Source organism: Hyla sarda, chromosome 3 (assembly GCF_029499605.1).
Source record: "Hyla sarda isolate aHylSar1 chromosome 3, aHylSar1.hap1, whole genome shotgun sequence".
Taxonomy (NCBI): Eukaryota; Metazoa; Chordata; class Amphibia; order Anura; family Hylidae; genus Hyla; species Hyla sarda.
Genome location: NC_079191.1, coordinates 280,498,480 through 280,513,166, shown reverse-complemented (window position 1 = coordinate 280,513,166; position 14,687 = coordinate 280,498,480). Strand labels below are relative to the sequence as shown.

Below are 14,687 nucleotides of genomic sequence, written 5' to 3'. Positions count from 1 at the left end.
CATCTCTCACCCTATTCACCTGGGCACCATGAACTCTCATATCTATGAAAAGGCAGTGGCACAGGTTGTAGCTTCATTCCCCAGTCTACTGGTTGCACCATGCTATTTAGTCAACTATCTAGGAATGTTATTTGTCATTTCTATGGCATTGCTACTTGTATAGTTTTCTACTAAAAGAGTTGTAGATGTTTGGAACAAGCTTTCAGGAGATATGGTTGGTAAATGAACAGTGAGGGTATGTTCCCACTGCAGAATCTCCGCTTGCAGATTTCCACGAGCGAAGATTCCATTTGGCAGCTGCGCGGTACTGCGTTGTCACCATTGACGGCTATGCTGTGCTCACGGACTTCCGTGCAAAGAATGAACATGTTATTTCTTTGCGTAGAACAATTTCAGCAGCAGAAATGTCCGTCACTGAAATTCCCTAGCGTGGACGGGTCCCACAGAAGACCCATTCACACTGTTGCTAATGTTCATTGTGTGTAAATTCTGCTCAAGGAATTCCACGGTAATTACGCAGTGTGTACATACCCTAACTGAATTTAAAGATGTATGGGATGAACATATATGTACGCCTAAATATAAATAAAATAGAAATAATATAGAGATCATATTATATCGATTAGATGGACCTTGTGGGTTTTTTCTGCTGACATTCTTCTATGTTTCTATATGATTGGCTTATTACTGTATTAAAGGGGTACTCCGGTGATAAACAATTTTTTTTAAATCAACTGGTGCCAGAAAGTAAAACAGATTTGTATATTATTTCTATTAGACAATCTTAATCCTTCCATTACTTATCAGCTGCTGCATACTACAGAGGAAGTTGAGTATTTCTTTTTTGTCTGACCACAGTGCTCTCTGCTGACACCTCTTTCCATGTCAGGGAGCAGAAGAGGCTCGCTATGGGGATTTGGTTCTGCTCTGGACAGTTCCTGACATGGACAGAAGTGTCAGCAGAAAGTACTGTGGTCGGACAATAAAGAACAATTCATAAGTAATGGAAGGATTAAGATTTATTAATAGAGATAATTTACAATTCTGTTTAACTTTCTGGAGCCAGTTAATTTGAAAAAAATTTGTTTTCCACCAGAGAACCTCTTTAAATTTCACTCCATTATGTGTTAATAGAAGGTACTAAACCTAAGGCCAGTCCTGCATATTGTGCCATTTAGAGAGTCTGAGATTTGCTGATTATTATTTTTGTCAGTAGAAGCACAAAGGATGTTTAGTATGAAGACTAAATATGAGTTTATTTTACACAAGCATAGTTATGGCAAACATAACACATTTTCCATGTAAGCAATTGTAAATGATTACATACTTTATTCTTTCATCATTATTATAATTATCAATATTATTATTATTTTTGATTGTGACTGTAAATAATAAAACAGGTCTGCAGGACGTACACAAAAATAAAAGATGCTGTTTCTGGCTGTACATTCTGTGTGTATGTTAGAGTTGTTGTTAAATAAAAGCAAGGTGTTGAAGTGCATGTCATCTTCTTCTGCTGCATAATAAAACCCACACTGATCAGAGAAAGGGGTCCTGGGTCTTGAACGTCTGTGTCACATCAGTCTCTCTTTCACCAAATCAGAAACTCTGTGTGCTGCATCCTTGGAAGGGAACCATGTATTCTTTAAAACTGCTAAAAAATAAATAAAAAGAACATAGTTGTAACAACTGGGTCTATGTCTCAGTTCACCTGTCTACTGTGGAAATACTGTGGATGTGACATGCAGCACGTCTTATCTCTTATGTTTAAGCTTCTGTATAAATCAGTGGTCTGCAATATGTGGTATTCATGCTGGGGACATGCTGTTTTTTATTTATTTTTATTTTTTGTATTGTATTGAATTTTATGTAGATAACATATAAACAACAAATAAACTGGCCATATTATAGAGTGCATTGTCTTTAACAACAGAGCTCTATCTATTTTCTATGTATTATCTCATTATAGATCTTAACGATAGATAGATAGATAGATAGATAGATAGATAGATAAATATGAGATAGATAGGTAGATAGAAAGATATATATGAGATAGATAGATAAATATTAGATAGATATATATGAGAGAGAGATAGATATGAGATAGATAGATAAATAGATAGATGTGAGATAGGTAGTTAGATTAATAGATAGATAAATATGAGATAGATAGGAGATAGATAGATATGAGATAGACAGATAGATATGAGATATATATGAAATAGATAGATAGATAGATATGAGATAGATAGATAGATAGATAGATAGATATGAGATAGGTAATAAGTTTGATAGATAGATATGAGATAGATAGATAGATAGATAAATAGATATGAGATAGATAGATAGATAGATAGATATGAGATATATAAATATGAGATAGATAGATATGAGATAGATAGATATGAGATAGGTAGATAGATAGATAGATAGATAGATAGATAGATATGAGATAGATAGATAGATAGATAGATATGAGATAGGTAGTTAGAATGATAGATATGAGATAGATATGAAGATATGAGACATATAGATATGAGATAGATGGTGGATAGATAGATAAATAAATAGATGTGAGATAGATAGTTAGATATGAGATAGATAAATAGATAGATATATATGAGATAGATAGATAGATATGAGATAGATAGATAGATAGATAGATATGAGATAGATTTGAGATAGCTAGATAGATGATAGATATGAGATAGATAGATATATAGATATGAGATAGATAGATAGATAAATAGATAGATAGATAGATATGAGAGAGATATAGATAGATATGAGATAGATATGAGAGATAGATAGATAAATATATGGGTATGGGATAGATATGAAATAGATAGATAGATATGAGAGATAGATAGATATGAGATAGATAGATAGATAAATAGATATGGGAGAGAGATAGATAGATAGATAAATAGATAGGTATGGGATAGGTAGATAGATATGAGATAGATAGATAGATAGATAGATATGAGAGATAGATAGATAAATAGATAGGTAGATAAATTGATAGATAGATAGGTATGGGATAAATAGATAGATAGTTATCAGAGATGGGCAGCACAAACAAAGTTAGGGTCGTGCAAGCTGGATGACTCGGTCACAAGTCCAATAAATCCATTGTAGAAAAGCAGCAGCACACAGGGAGTCCGTGAATAATGTGTGGCCACTGTCTGCTTCTGCTTTTCTACAATAGATGGATAGATAGATAGAAGGATGGAAGTAATAAATATCTAATTTAATTAGTAAAACATAACTTGAAAACTACTTTTGGATAAAATGTACGTAAACAGCAGCCCTTTGTTTGACTGAAGGAATATTCATATGACGCACTTTGCTTTAAATAAAAATTGTGATTCAAACTGATTTCTAATAAACAATATGGAAAGTTACTAGGTCAGAAATGCCATTCACACAGTTTAAACTTTTACCCAGTTAATCCAAATGAAAAACTCTGTTATACTTACCTATAACACAGTAATTTTTTTTACATAAATTGAAATGGTTTACCATTTTAGGTCCTAAAATGTGCATTTCTGTTAAATAGGGATTTTCCGGGACTATATGATTGATGGCCTATCCACACCTGCTACCTCTAGGGGTTGCCGGGTGAGGCCTGTGAAGTATCACATAGGAGGACAGTCAGCTTACCACTAGTGTAGACCAGGTATGAATAAGGAATTAAGAGTCCTACCTGTATGAGGCTGATTTTTTCATGACCCCTGTTAATGGGCCAGTTTGGCGAGGTGTCAGTTCCAAACCAAGTAAGAACCAGCAGCAGGACTCACATAGGTATCAAAGGCTTGTTAGGTATGGACATGGTGTATCTGATGGGTTGACCCATGTGTGAATAGTTGGTGGAAAGGAGGATGGTGCATTGGAATACTTGGAACATAAACCTTGTCAAGTAGTCATGCTTACTTTTCTGGGTGAACTTGGGTGCCATTTGTGACTGGGTAAGTTGTGTTTGGGAGTTCCTGTGAAGTAGTGTGTTTGACTGTGGTGTTTGTAATAATTAGCTTTTATTCTAGGCCTAAAGTGTGGCCTAAAGAGTCATGTCATGTGGTGGTGGAATGGACGAAAGTGGTTGAAGGGGTCAGTTAGGGAGAGTCACTTCATATGGTGCAGTGTGAAGCAACACTGCTATGAGGTCATCACCGAAATCCCTATACAGAATATAGGTCTAGTTGACCAAACTTCTGTGCCCACAAGAGTGAACTGAAATCATTAATACATTATGTTAAGATATAGGTAATGAAGAGAATGTCCGTTCGGCACTGCAAATCCTCCACTGCTGGAGGTACCTGGATAGGGGCTTATAATGTATTGGTTCTTGCTGAGAATGCGTTGGTGGGGCTCAGGCTAAAGGTGTGCTCAGCAGTATCACATCAATGGAGTAAAGAAAAGAATAGAAGCCGGCCACTCACCAATAGATTCTTTCTTCAGGCTTTATTCATGCCAAAAATATACTCACATATACAGACGGGGGGACATGACAAGGAAGAGCAGGGGGGTACAGTGGCAACAAGCTCCGTTTCGCACACTTAAGTGCTTCGTCTGGCCATATTGGCCGGACGAAGCACTTAAGTGTGCGAAACGGAGCTTGTTGCCATATTAGCCGGACGAAGCACTTAAGTGTGCGAAACGGAGCTTGTTGCCACTGTACCCCCTGCTCTTCCTTGTCATGTCCCCCCGTCTGTATATGTGAATATATTTTTGGCATGAATAAAGCCTGAAGAAAGAATCTATTGGTAAGTGGCCGGCTTCTATTCTTTTCTTTACTCCATTGACATTATGTTAAGAAACAAATGTTGTCTTTAGTTTCATCAATCTGGCCTGTTAATATATCTATTAAAGGAGAACCCTCAGACACCCCCAAAACCGACCAAAAAATTGTGATTTGTGAGGCCCATTATAAATTGTTTTGCTTTTTCTTGCACTTTTAAGCTTCACACAAATTCGACTACTAATTTACTTGAGCAGCGCTTGAGATCATGTATGTTAATTCTCTTGTCTTTGATGTATTCCAGTAACTTCTCAGGGAATTAGCCGTCTGCGCTGGCTGCATAATTTATTACAAGAAAGATTATACACCAGAAAAGGAGCAAGACACAGAGAATGCTCTAGTCACAGTCCAATATGGATTTCCTACCAGATGACTGAATGCTTACCTGGTGCAATAAGAATTATGATTTATAGGGTATCTTTCATGTCAGATAACTTTTCATGATAAGTTGTCCTGTGTGTCCATTCAGAGAGCACTATTTGTGGCCATTATGTTACATTATTACATTATATTATTAGTCTGAAGAGTTTCTATCTGTGTTTCTACTTCCTGCACGTATTCTCCTCTTCATTCAACCCTTCTTCTTTTTCCATAGATTTCTATAGGTAGTGTAACATGATTTCCCAGTGAATCTCAAAGCACATCCTTACTCTGCTGGATGTATTCCAATTAGAGATGAACAGATACATAGTCGGGGTGTAAGTGGCGAAAGGAACATTTTCCACTGATAACAGTATAGTACGCTCTGTTAGAAAGGTTTCCCTGGAGATGGATCTGATATCCTGTCACTAAATGTTCCATTCACATGCAAATCCCTTTTATGTGTGTGACCCAAGGCTAAGATTACATGGTGATAGTGAATGTTCAACATTCAGGGTTCAATATAAAGTTTTCACCATGGTTTCATCATATTTTTTGACCCTTACAGATGCACATATTTTCACAAAACTGTTTAGTGAAGCAATATACAGTATTAGATGGACATTTCTAATTGACTACATATGCAGATACTATTTACCGAACACCTTTCATTTGAGAGACAAAAAAACCTATGTATGTTTAGGACCATTACTTATTTTAGTTTATCCTTTACAGAATGAAGTAACTATTAAAGGGAATTTGCCTTTCATAGTTGTTAGGGTATAAAGGCAAACTGTACCTTTCCTGGGCCAAACTTATAAAATCACCTTTTTATTTCTCAGCCAAGTGTCAAGGAGGCAGGGCATACCTGATCAAGTGCCGCAGTCAGGCATACCTCCTCATTTTATCTCAGCTCTCAGTCCCTCCTTGACTGACATACAGGGATCTGTTCATCAGTCAAGGCTAGAAGGTGACAGCAAGCAAGAACTGTGGCACTTGAGTAGCTAAGTCCTGCCTTCTTGACACTTGGCTGATTTTATAAGTCTGGCAACCACCATACACTAACCATATTTAACAGTGGTTGCAGATCTTAAAAGCAAAACAGATTCCCCTTGTTGATGTATTATTGTACATATGATGACTTCAGTATCGCCAATCCATATATATATATACACCCAGATAACTCTCTCAGTAGACGAAGAAATGAAAGACTATGAACAAGCTCATTTATCAAATATCATAAAGCACAATACCACCACATTTTTCTTCCTAGTGCAATATATTGGCTGAATATTGACGATTGCAATATAAACAAGAGAATTGAATGAATAAATAAATAAAAAAGCACAAACATATATGTCATCTTATATAATACCTAGACTGCAGCCAACTTACACCAGATTCATGAGTGGTTCTGAAATAACCAGAGAGACTACATAGGATTGGCACCATATGTTATGACATATGACTCGTTTAGCAAGTAAAGCTAAGCAAGTGCATGCCTAATGTATCCCAACAGATAATTTGTGCAAATGGTTCATCCTCTGTATACTTTGTTGACATCTGCAATCTGCTCGGATAGACTTGAAATATAGCAATTTTTTTTTTCCGGCAAAGGAGACAGGTTTCTTTTACACAAAAAATATTTCAATGAAAACAGCTGCCTGGAAGTGCCATTTGCTGATGAACATACCTCCTGCAGGTCATGGTACTTTTCATGCCCAATCTCACAAAACTTGTTTTGTCATACTCAAACCCTACATTTCAACGTCTAATGTGAAAAACACTGTTTCCCTATAGCACAATAATATAATGTATACAATACTCTAAAAGTCCATTCTGGTACACTCTTTAGCGATGAATGGACCAGAGGGAGATAAAATGAAAGTCTATTAGCTCTTATTTATTGAATGCAGAATCAGCCATCGGAGCAAAAGGAACATAATCTCATCATTGCTGTCACTGCTACAAGAATTAGGTAGCATAATATATGATAAATATTCTATTATTGAAGAAGATCATAAAGGAATCACAGCTGTGCACCTGATGTAGAAATAAGGGACACTTATTCTACACTGGCTGCCACTGAGATGAGGTATACACTGTAAGGAGTGAATGGGGGTGGGGGGGGGAGGGGACTGATGTTTGACTGAGAGTTATATATCAGACAGGAGGCTCATATCTTGCATTAAACCTTTCTTTTTAATGCCCATAGCAGAAAATTACAGAGAATTTACTTCATAACATTAGAAAAATGTATTAAAACTACAACTCCCAGCAGCCCCTGGAATCCCCTCCCCTGGGGCGGAGACCCTATATAAGGGGCTGGCTGGATCTCCTCTTCCTCTTTCTTTCTGCTCATGGCAGCTAGTTAAGTATAACAATTTTATCTTCATTGTTTTTCATATAGAGATTTCCTTTATTGTTCTTTCATTGTACCAGGTTACTGGTGTGGGGACCCTTTCATGTGTCCCTGTTTCTCCAGTGGTCCTGGTTTTGTTTTTCCAACTCATTCTATATATATTTCTATATACTCTACATATTTATATATACTGTCCTATATTTTCTATTAATTGTATTTCAGTGTTATTATTATTTTCCTTTTCAGTCTCTACATTCCCCCTTTGTGTTTTCACTGTTCCCGGTTCTGTTACTCCGGGTCCTCTCTCCTGTCAGGCGCCATTTTACCCTACTTTCGCGCCGTCTTTTTCGGCTTATTTTCGCCGCTCTTGTCCTTTTCGCGGGCTCTGCAACGTTCGGGGGGCGGGTCCGAGTGACGCGTCCCTTGCGACGCGCCTCCGCCGAGTCCGCGCGTCCTATCACAGAAGTTCTAGCCGTAGTCTCGCGAGACTACGGCTGTGAGCTCTGCTTACTGGGATCCTCCTCCTCTCACCGTCGCCAGTGTTGTGCGAGCGGTGAGAGGAGCGCCAGCATTTAGGTATAGATCCCAGTGAGTTATCTAAGATAGTTTATTACTGTCAGTTAGGCTACTTGTAGCTTCCCCTTATTCATACTGACATCTATAAGATGGCTGGAGATAATTCTACTCCATTTTCTACCCATGTTAATGAGGCTATTGATATTGAAGCCTCTCAAATAATGTCCGCTTCCCAGATTCAGGACTTGATTACTAAGTCCATTCAGGCAGCTCTGGCTGCTAATGTACGTTTTGACACCTCTTTGCCCTCTACCTCTACTGAGCCAGTTAAGGGTAAAGTGACACAAAAACGTAAACATGTGAACGTACACTACGACTCCCCGGCAGGGGAAGTTTATAATGTGCCCCAGGCAGGACCCGAACCGGCCTGCCGCACCCCGCATCTCAGTGACCTCCCTCAACCCTTGGGCCCCAAGGAGAATATTAAAAAAGGGCTGAAGTCCGCCAGGCGTATAAAACCGGACTCATACAACACGTCTAACGACGAGTCATCCGGCGAGTCGGACACGGCTCAAGCCACGGACTCTGACTCTGATAATGAAGATGCGGGGTTTCAGGCTGACTGTCATGATGCCGAACCTGAAGTGTCCAGTGAGACGATTTTAGACGCTCAGGGACAACCACTCTTCAACCCTGATGAGATCATACATCCTCGCTCAGGTGACTGGGCGCCACTACCACACGTAGCTCAGTACATAGAGCATTGGACTAGACGGTCACTAGACCGCACAAATAGGAATAAACTCAGGGCGGAATGCCCTAGGCCCTATGTGGCCAAGAAGGTGGCGGTCACCCCAGAGATAGACCCGGTCCTCCTTAAGTACCTGACCCGGGCTGGCAAATATTCCAAGAAGGGCATTGAACGGTCCTTCAAATTAATACAGGATCGCATACTAGATCTGCTTGGACCGCTCACAAAGATTCTTAATTTATCTGAACAAGCAGCCTCAGCTGACCAACCGGTAGACTTGTCACAACTTAGAGGTTGGGCCCAGCGTGCGATATGCATGCTAGGCAGCGCAAACACGGCGTGCTCTACCGAACGTCGCCGTTCGATTTTAATGAAGCTGGAACCCCAGCTCAGTCATTTAGCGAAGAATGAGACCGGACCCTCCGCGGAAGGTCTCCTCTTCGGAGAAGATCTCATTAAGAACATTAATAAGGTGGTCAGCCTATTTTCCAGTCTAGATAAGACGCAGACCTCACTAAAGAAAACGGGCCAAACTACCAAGGTTTTTGGCAAGGCCGGTAGAGGCAGAGGCCGATCTGCCGGCCGCTCAATCCCCTATAGGCCCTATGTTAGAGCTGCGCACCAACAGTTTGCTCCCGCTCAACAACAGTACACCATGCCTGTGGCCCAGCCGGCACCTTTCTTTCCCCCTCGAGGACGCCCCTGGAGAGGACGTGGAGGCCGCGGATATCCTAGGTCTCGTCCACCGACCGGTGAGTACACACACAATTTCCATTCCACACACAACGGTGGGGTGCAGACTGATGTATTTTACCCACGTCTGGTCCATGATTACGGCAGACGTGTGGATCCTCAATACGGTAGCAGGCTACCAGATAGAGTTCCAATCTCTCCCCGTACTGAATTCTATTCCTCCACCCATTCGGTTTTCCGCTCAAAACATAGTACTCATAGACAACGAGCTCCGAGAGCTCCTGTCCAAACAGGCGGTGATAGAGGTAAACCCCTTGTCCCCCGGTTTTGTAAGCAACCTCTTCTTGGTAAAGAAGAAGGATGGCGGTTATCGCCCAGTGATAAATCTAAGAGATTTAAACCAACACGTGATATATCGGCACTTCAAGATGGAGGGTATCCATCTATTACGCGACCTTCTCTGGCCAGGAGACTGGTTGGTGAAGATCGACTTAAAGGACGCATATCTTACCGTTCCTATTCACCACTCGTCCCAACCGTTTCTTCGGTTTCTATGGAGGGAACGAATGTGGCAATTCACCTGCCTGCCATTCGGATTATCATCAGCCCCTTGGTGTTTCACCAAGTTACTGAAACCGGTGGTAGCCGCGCTCCGGAGCAGGGGGGTACGGCTTATCATCTACCTGGACGATCTGCTGATCATGGCACGTTCCAGAAGGCAGGCCCTGTTACACAAACAATGGGCGGTTTCTCTGATGGAGGACTTAGGATTCCTCATCAACCACAAGAAATCTGTGCTGACTCCCTCACAAGAACTAGAATTCCTAGGTTTCCTAGTGGATACCAAACGTGCCGTTCTGATGCTACCAACCTCCAAATTAGCTCTGATTCGGAAGGAAATCAGAACGACTTTGCGCAGGGGTCGAGTGTCCCTGAGGATGATTGCACGCATAGTCGGCCTATTATCAGCCTCGATTCAAGCCATCTTCCCGGCCCCACTTCATTATCGGGCCCTTCAACGACTCAAGAACCTTCACATACGCCAGGGTCTCCGCTATGCAGACGAAGTTGCCCTTTGCCTGGAGGCAGTGGAGGAATTACACTGGTGGCTGCGCCATGCCGTCGAATGGAACGGCAAGACTATATTCAATTCCTGCCCGGACATCATAATAGAGTCCTATGCGAGCCGCCAAGGCTGGGCGGCTCGTTGCGGGCACAATACCACAGGAGGGAGATGGTCCGTAGAGGAGTCTCTCCTCCACATCAATGCCCTGGAACTTTTGGCAGTATTCTTTGCTATCAAGAGTTTTCTCCCTCACAATACCAATTGTTGCGTTCTTTTACGCATGGACAATGTGGCTGCGGTTCAATATGTCAACCGCCTTGGGGGGACGAGGTCCAGGGTACTGGCAGACATCGCATCCGAATTCTGGCACTTCTGCTTGTCCCGGGACATCATTCCTATTGCGGAATATCTTCCTGTTGTGTCCAACACAGTGGCAGACTGGAATTCTCGTTATTTGAGGGATTCCAGCGATTGGACATTAGACCGTTCTACTTTTCGGGCTTTGTGGAATCTTTGGGGTCCCTTACACACGGACCTCTTCGCATCTCGCCTCAATCGACAACTACCTCGCTTTTACAGCTGGAGGCCGGACCCGGAAGCATCCGCAGTGGACGCATTCCGCCAGATCTGGTCACGGGGTACACACTATGCGTTCCCCCCATTCAATACGATCTCCAGATTCCTTCTCCAAGTACTGAATCAGAAGGCGACGGTGGTGTTGATCACCCCTTGGTGGCCGACACAACCTTGGTTTCCCCTTCTCCTAGGGATGACAATCGACTTTCCTCGACTGATTCCCCAGTCGCCTCACCTTCTCATGAACCCTATCATGGGTCCTCATCCGTTGATTTTGGAGGGCAACCTTCCACTCCTTGCGTGGTTGGTTTCGGGATCCCGGACAACGGTGGTGACCTTTCACAGTCGGCTAGAGACCTCCTTGCCTTGGCCTGGGCCCCAGGGACTAGATCGGCATATCGATCGGCCTGGGCTTTGTGGGTTCATTGGTGTGATCAACGGCAAGTTGATGCCGTTCAAGCACCTGTTTCAGTGATAGTGAACTACCTTGCGGACTCTTGAGTCTGGGAAATCGTATAGTTCACTCAACGTGTACAGATCCGCCATATCGGCATACCATTGCCCGGTGGATGCATTGCCAGTTGGCAAACATCCTTTGGTATGTAGGCTCTTAAGGGGAGTAAAATATAAGCATCCTCCCCGTCCTAGATACCAGTCTACTTGGGATGTCTCCCGGGTGTTAGAACTCTTTTCCTCCTGGGCGGATAATGATGCTCTCTCCTTAAAATTTTTATCCCTAAAAATTACTACCCTTTTATGTTTAGTGTCTATTAAACGGGTGTCGGATGTTAAAGCGTTGGATATCTCCAGGCGACAGTTTTCGCCGGAAGGAGTACGCTTTTCTGTGGTTCGCAGAACCAAGACAGGACTTTACTCCGTCTTCTATCCCTTTTTTCCGGATCACCCGCGCCTGTGCGTAGTACGCTGTCTACAAACATATGAGGTGCGGACCACGCCTCTGCGATCCGAGTCTCACAATCAATTATTGTTATCGTATGTCAAGCCTCATCTTCCGGTATCCTCGGCTACCTTGGCCAGGTGGGTCAGATCAGTCATGGAAATGGCTGGGATTGACATTTCTCTCTTTGGTGCCCACTCTTCTAGAGGAGCTATGGCCACCAAAGTGATTACTTCAGGAGGTTCGCTTTCGGACCTTTTGTTGGCCGCCGATTGGTCGTCCGAGACGACTTTTAGGCAGTTTTATTTTAGGCCACAAGAACACGTTTCTGTATCTGTACTCTGACATGTCTGTTCTTCTGTCTTTAGCTTTAAAATTGCAAGATATGAGCCTCCTGTCTGATATATAAATCGAGATTTTCCTAGCTAACGTGACGGAAAATATAAGTTATATGAAGACAGGAGGCGAGTATCTTCCCTCCCGACCCCACCCTGTCATGGTGTTCCTTTCTCGTTTCAGGATATTGAAGAATGGGACTTCCTTCTACACAGAAGAATCTGAGGAGACCCTGAGTTACAGTGGTTATGCTTTTCTGTTCCAGTTCGAACACAGTTCACGGAGGCCCAGTTGGCCCTGACGACCAGGTTCCAGTTGAAACACAGTTGCTGGGGGCCCAGTTGGCCCTGTCGTCTAGTTCCGGAGATGGAATTCGTTTGCCGTCGGAGTGTATCCGGGGTATCAAGATGTCGTGCGCTGTTCCGAAGTTCGCACAAAAGAAAGAGGAAGAGGAGATCCAGCCAGCCCCTTATATAGGGTCTCCGCCCCAGGGGAGGGGATTCCAGGGGCTGCTGGGAGTTGTAGTTTTAATACATTTTTCTAATGTTATGAAGTAAATTCTCTGTAATTTTCTGCTATGGGCATTAAAAAGAAAGGTTTAATGCAAGATACTCGCCTCCTGTCTTCATATAACTTATATTTTCCGTCACGTTAGCTAGGAAAATCTCGATTTGTGGCCTAAAGTCCTCAACTTAAGATATTGCTAACCTTAAAGACCACACATTCATAACTGTTTAGGGTTAAAATTAAAATAGTATAGAAAAAGGAGAAGAACTAGGCACTGCAAGTGTGAATACAACCAACTATATTGTCCATTATCCACATACGGTTTAAATGGCGGTCAGCTCAAAGTCAGCATGGTGCTCAATGTCAAATGCAATGATGGCAAAACTAAATCCGTAAGAGAATCAGAACAGACATGGCACTCACCAGGACAGACGTCTTGAGGACAATGTTTATAGTAGAATTACTGTAAAAACATCAAACAATAGTGCTGACACGCTGCGGGAGCGCAGTGTGTAAGCACTACTGACTACCACTGATGGTCAATAGTGCTGGTGGTCAATAGTTCTTGACCACCACTGATTTTAATAAGACAACAAAAAAAAAGTCAAAAGAGTTTAAACCCCAGTGACCCTGCTCAGAGATGTTTGTTGCTGAAAGATTACCACAACATTCTACGCAAAGAATTATTCAAACTCTGCAGCATTATGTATCACATTTTCAGTAACAGAAATCTTAGAACAGGGTCAATGGGTTCTGTATAAAGATTTCATTTGGGAAATCTTTTAGATCCCATCTCATGCCTTTTTGGCATATTAGAAGATCATTTTGACTAGTATTCCCCTGCAAGAAAGCCTACAAGGCAACCCAGAGGTTTAGTATTAGACCTTCTTCCCATTATCATCTGTATTTTTTCCCTACCATGAAATAAATTCATTTTTAGTAGTATTTTAATTTGACTATGCTACAGGGGCTGTAAAGTTAGTGTAGTTCATAATATAGTGTCTGTACCTGACTCTAACAGCTGGTCTTGCATTCTTATGTGATCTTTGTTCTGTATATTCAGCATACGAAATGACTCCTTTCTCAGGTATTCCCATGATGCAGTGCGGGCTAGAAACTACCCCACTAGTCAGGTGATGAAAGGGAGACTGTTCTGCTTCAATGGGTGGAGCAACCACAAGGAATTTGCAACAGCTGGAGGCACCCTGGTTAGAAAGCACTGGAATTTAGCTCGTTTGTGGCTCAATGGGTGGGGTGGCTGATGTGTGGGAAGGAGAAAAGGGGAATTATGGAATTTGTAGTAAAAGAGAAAAGTCCAACAGGAAAAAAAACAACATGTCCATTACTGTCTGGCAGGTAAGTGCTAAAATTACATTATGGTGGATAAGCCCTTTAACATGCTTTTTTTCCATGACCAATAGAGAAAAATGCCAAAAGAACAAGCCATACATAGTATGTTGCATTTTGAAAATAAAATGGCATTAATCAAAAAATGGACCATAAATTAAAGGGGAAATAAAAACCCTCAAAAAAGCCTTTGTTGAAGGGTGTTTATATTTTACTACTGGTTTTCAGTCAACATCTCACTGCAGTGTTTTTTTAGTAAAATGCTGGAAAATGCCAGGAAAAGTGAAGTATAAAGAATACAATTTACAATTACTAAAATTGACCAGTTCAACTTAGACTAGACAGAGTACACACATGGGGGTATTTATTATGTGTGTTCATCATCTGGCAAAAACGGCAAATAATTGCACAATATCTGTGCTAGCTGCAGATGTTGTGCGGTTACTAGCAGTTTTAGTTACGCTGGCAAACCAGCAT

General features: G+C 41.7%; 1 protein-coding gene across 2 annotated transcripts in view; it reads right to left on the bottom strand.

Moving 5' to 3' along the window:
* Positions 1-1,306: 1,306 nt before the first annotated feature.
* Positions 1,307-14,687, bottom strand: part of SAMD5 (sterile alpha motif domain containing 5) — a 32,838-nt gene continuing 19,457 nt past the window's right edge. The window contains exon 2 of one of the 2 annotated variants that reach the window (XM_056566753.1): positions 1,307-1,651. In XM_056566753.1, the coding sequence (XP_056422728.1) occupies positions 1,646-1,651 (6 nt within the window). In that variant the 3' untranslated portion in view covers positions 1,307-1,645. Of the gene's footprint in view, positions 1,655-14,687 lie in introns of both variants that reach the window. The other variant, XM_056566752.1, reaches the window with a different exon arrangement.